The following is a 5,515-nucleotide window of genomic DNA, read 5'->3' as shown; positions in this document are numbered from 1 at the left end:
TATAACCTCCATAAAACCGAAATTTTACAATTTACACTCAATCTTTGTTATTTTTGCAAAAATGACACTTGTAAGGTTCTTTGGTTTTGTTTTTCACCTCTTTAACTTAAGAACCCTTAGATCTATGATGTATGTTTGTTTATCAAGTTTTTGTTCATGACTATTTCACCCTTTTTGTTATAGATCTCAAAATATAACAAATATTTCATATTATCACAACCAAAAACTAAAGAATTCACATATAGCATACAAACACACATAGATCATCACATAATACTTATATTCTCCCCCCCCCCCCCCCCAACCGAAAACAAGGGGGTATGAACTCACCTTGGGGTTTGATGTTTCGATATTTGAAGAAGAATGCAATAAGGTGATGTGATTTTTGGTTTTGAATGCTTCCCTAGAAGAAGTTTCAAAACTTTAATGTCCTGGGATTCATGATCATGGAATAAAGCTTTGTAAGGGAGTGTTTTTGGTTTAAGGATGAAAATCAAAGACTTAAAGATGATGACAACTTACCAAAGAGGATGATCTAGATAAAAATCTCTTGAAGATCCACACAAAGTCTCGAAAATATGGAGGAAAAAGAGGTGTTCTTGAGAGAATTTTGAAAAGAAATGAAGGTGGTGGAAGTTGGTGTTGGCCGAGAGTGATAAGAAGAGAAGGGGGAAAGAGATTCTTGGTTATTACATGGAGGTTTAGAGCCTTAGAAGTATGAGATTTAAGCTTGGTTAACCTCTAAACATTAGTGAGGTATCAAATGCCAAATAAATCCTTCATTTCCTTTTTTTTAATACATGGGCCGAGAATGGGTTTAAGGAAAAGAGAAGTGAATTAGTTTGGCCCATTCTTGTTCTTGTTTCGGAAACATGAAGCCCATTAAGAAGGTTTTCGGCCCATTGGGCCTTTAAGATAGTTCACGACCCAATTTGTATAAAAGAGTGGGTTTTATGGTCCATTACGGTTAATTTGTTTTGTTATGGCCCAACAAGGCCCATTAAAGATAATTCAATTCATTTTAGGCCCATTATGGCCCACAATGTTAAGCTTTGTCAAAGTGGGTCCAATTAGAGTCCATTTAAGGGTCCTAAGCCCAAAATAGTCAAATTAGAGACTTATTGGTCCATTCGGCCCAATAAGAAAATCTTAGCCCATAATGGACTTAAACCGGGATTTTCAGGGTTTCCAATCTTTCGCTGACCATTTGGAGTGTTTATATAGAGTGTTTGATGAAATTTCCTGGTTGTGACACAAAAGCTATTAATGAGAACTCTATCTTTAAAGCTATACATGCTTGCATAATATATAGTCTAACCCAAACCGGGTAATCAAAAAATAACATTAAGCCCATATGATGTAACACTCTAAACCCAACAATTTCAATGGGTCTAAGGCACCAAGGTCGTCTCATTACTTGTTAGGTGACAAGATAGTTGTATATGTGCTTGCTTTTTTTGGTAGACCTCGGGGGTAACCTGAGACACTTGTATGGAAGACCTCGGGGGTAGCCTGAGGCACTTGGATATTAGACCCTGGGGGTAGCCTATGTCATTTCAGGGGAAAGACCATGTGGGTTGCCCATGACACTTGGATATTAATTAGACCATGGGGGTATCCCATGACATTCCAATGAAAAGACCATGGGGGTAGCCCATGACACTTGGATGTTAAACCATGAGTGTGGCTCATGGCATTCCAGGGAAAAACCATGGGGGTAGCCCATCGCAATTATATGTATGTTATTGTATTGTGGGAACTCACTAAGTTTTGTGCTTACGGTTTTCTGTTTTTGTTTCAGGTATTTCTGTTTTCAAAGGAAAAGCTTGAGATGATTGCAGAGCACACACCACATGTTTCAGCATTTTATGATTTACTATGATATTAATGATGTATCAATACATTTGATAACCTTGGTTTTATGACTATAGTATGGTTTAATGTTTTACTAATTTTAAAAACAAAAAAAAATTATAGTCTTATTTTTGGGATGTTACAACATAGGCTCTGTTTTAGCGAATAACAATTCCTCAAAGGAGTACCTTTGAAGAATTGATCCGCAGAGGGCATCTTTGTGGAACGATGCACCATTTGTGGAATTAAAATTTTATAATTTTTTTTATTTTTTTCTCTTTTTACACCGCCACGTCATTTCTTCAGAAAGTTTTCTTGTTCCTCAGAGGTAAAGGACTTCCGCAGAAGCCCTTTCTGTAGAAGTCGTGGTTATTTTTCGAAAACTCCTAATTCTTGATCATTATCTTCAAACAACCCCTTCCTTTTTTATCATTTCACAAATTTTCTCCTTAAAATATTGTCATTTTGTGATTGACGACTTCGTTTTTAGTAAAGACTAACGATCTTAATAATAATAAAAATTATTTTATTGATGTTTAGAGACGCCTACAAATATAGTTTATATGTAAATAGAAGAAAAAAAAAGCTTATCAGTTATTTTCTAAAATTCACAAAAAAGTAAGTAAATTAGAAATTTTAGTGCAACCACCATAAGAATTAAGACCATCCTTAATCCTTATAATTATTTTTTTAGACTATACTTATAATTAAAAAAATAACATAAACACTAAATTACTGCAACTCATTACATTATAATTAACGATAAAAAGAAAATTTTAGATATATTCTTCTTCATCCAACTTTTATGATTTTATAAAAACAAGCCTTATATTTATTTGGTTTTATAAATTTGACTAATATACTTTTATTACATATGCTTAATAAATTATATTATCAAAATTTTATGAACAAAATATCCGTAAATGGATTTATTAAATAAAAGACTTACATTTGACATAAATTTGATAATGCTATTACATAAACATTATAATTATATAAAATAAACAACACATAAGTAAGTTCAAATTATACAAATGAAACTTTTAACATATTTAATAATGTCGATAAATAGCATAACACAAGTACCAACACTATATACAGTATTAGTCAGTGTAAAAGTGATGCCCTAAAAATAGCCAAAGGCAAGAAGTTCGGGGTCACTTTGAACAATGGCAAGGTCATGCTCTCCCAAACACATGAGTACTTCAATACCATCCTTGTTCGGGGCATCTGTAAGAATAAAGGTATTTTTCCTCGCAACTCCGGCAAGGGCTACTTTTATAGGCTCTCCCCACCCAAAATCAATCTCATATGCATGATATCCACACAGGCTTGTAAAGATATAAACGTCATCAACTTTTCTTAGCTGTTCTTCTAAATCACTGTGTAGAACACCAAAGACAGTTTCAATATTTCTTAGGGATTTGAATTGCATTTTTTGCTTCTTGAACCCACTAATGAATGACTCGGGGTTCATTTCACTTTCCTTGTTTATTAGAATCTCCATGGGCATTATCAAATTTCCAATGCTCTTTTCCGGAAGCTGCTCCATCATTAAGCCTCTAAGGTTTGCTATTTGGACAGCACCAGTGGGTTTGAAAGATCCTGAATTATTTTTAGTAGCCGCTGCCATTGCACACTTGTAAAGCAGCCAGGTCAAGACTTCAACACGAGTAGGGTTTGTGATCGGTTGACCAGATTCTGCTGTCATGGCTTTCACTTTCAGTTTAAGCTCGTTTATCTTTGAACCGGGGAACATGAACCTTGTTGTGATGAGACAATCATCAGGTCTCGATATGATATACCTACTTGGATTTAGATTCATGTATTGGAAAGGAAAAAAGAAGGGGTCATCAATGGAGAACTCATGATCTTTCCGTCGTGTCATATTAGCCCAATCGTTTATAAAATGAACCAAACTGCTTCCGTCTGCAATCTTGTGTGACAACGACACTGCCACCGCTACTCCTCCACATTCAAAATGGTTGATCTGAACCTCCAGTGGAGTCACTTGATCGCTTTGAAGATCATCATCTCCGTAGTTGGAGTTGAAATGTACTAGACCATGTGGAAAGAATTGGTCAAGATCTTCATGCGACGAGTTTTGAAGGAAATCCGATAGTGTGGTATCAATGGATGCTTCAAGGAACTCAGCTCCATTGTCGTTGCAATCTACATACGATGGTTTCACTTTAGCGAATCTACCAGCAAAAGGATAGTACTTTGTTAATGTTTGAGACAATGAGTTCTTCAGGTTAAGTGTCTTATCATGGAAACCACGATAAATCCCGCGGGTGTTTGGGTAGAATGCAACTATTGGCATAAATGTGTTGGGCGTGATTTGATCCATTATCGAAAGATTGTGAGTTTTGAGGTGGGAAGGTGTCGGAGAAGAGGGTTTGATGATTTCTCTAGAGACTATTGTGTGAAGCTGCCTTCTACCATATCGTACCAGGTTGCATATCATCGTCATCTTCGGTCTTCCCAAACAAGAAAGATGAGATTAACCAAATTAACTACCAAACTGTTAGTTTCATATCTTATATGGGCATAGTTTGTTTAATTACATTGATAAATTAATGCATGCATGCTTTCCACCATGGGAATCTAATCCCAATTATTAAGGCGGGTATCAATCATAAAACTCAACGCCAGCTAGAGAGCAATTAAAACAAGTGATCAACCTGCTAGATGTATATTTCCATTTGGTTTTTTTATCCATCCACTTAATAAAATTTTCTTTTTCCTTTTATGCCCTTATTCCGCCACTTATTTTGATTTTGTAGCAGTTTTTTAATTTGACATTTATGCGTTGAATTTGGAACCACACGATCTTTATTTTGGTTTCCTAACATAACCCTTAATTATTGGTGTGGTAGATGTAAAATTAAATTAGTGTCCCACTAATTTTCATATTATAACAAGATGAAATACTAATTTTTTTCCATGTCATATTTCTTTTTGAGTTTGTTTTTTAATTAATAACATAAATACATTTTTATAAAATATAATATTTAAAAAACAAAAAAAAGACATAATATTTAAAAACTAAAATTAAGATTACAATTAAAAAAAAGACATAATTTCAAATTTCAAAAGATAACATTTTTTCAAGTCCTAATTAACCCAAATAACATTTAAATTAAACCTAAAATCATTACATTTTACTACTAATCATAATTAACCCACATATTTCTTTCTAATTCGATCATTCATTGATTGTAGCACCACTAAATCTTCAGGCGTTAAACCCTCATCGCTAGTCCGAAGAATTGACAACTGATTTGTCATTAGTTTTCTTTCTTTTTGCTCATATTTCTCTCGTGCTTGCCTTTCTAGGAACTCCAAGTGACGATGTTTCAATTTATTTTATTTTTTCTTTTATTAATAAATTGTGCTCATCAAATTTCGCTCTCATTTTCACCGCATCTTTTGCTTTCGCCTCAACCTCCTCCGCATGCCTTGCAACGCGTATCGCTTTGTCGCGTTTGGGTGGTTGTCGTGGTGGGATATCTCCTCGATATCATCCGGGATTTCATCGGTGTCTCCGTTTAGGTCGATGTGAGTCCGTGCGTCTGACACGTCGACCGAGCTCAAATTGTGAGATCTTTTCGTCTTTTGAAGTAGTACACCATGCCGTCGTTAAAGCATATTCCTCCTT

The 5,515-nt window shown here is 34.9% G+C and overlaps 1 protein-coding gene across 1 annotated transcript; it reads right to left on the bottom strand.

Annotated features, from left to right (window-relative positions):
- Positions 1-2,980: 2,980 nt before the first annotated feature.
- On the bottom strand, positions 2,981-4,327 carry LOC111896214 (stemmadenine O-acetyltransferase). Its single transcript, XM_023892228.2, has one exon. The coding sequence runs from the start codon at positions 4,325-4,327 to the stop codon at positions 2,981-2,983; it is 1,347 nt and encodes a 448-aa protein (XP_023747996.1).
- Between the last annotated feature and the right edge of the window lie 1,188 nt (positions 4,328-5,515).

The sequence above is a fragment of the Lactuca sativa genome, chromosome 8 (genome assembly GCF_002870075.4).
Source record: "Lactuca sativa cultivar Salinas chromosome 8, Lsat_Salinas_v11, whole genome shotgun sequence".
Classification (NCBI taxonomy): domain Eukaryota; kingdom Viridiplantae; phylum Streptophyta; class Magnoliopsida; order Asterales; family Asteraceae; genus Lactuca; species Lactuca sativa.
Note: the sequence above shows the minus strand (reverse complement) of the source record. Positions and strands in the feature narration are given on the sequence as shown.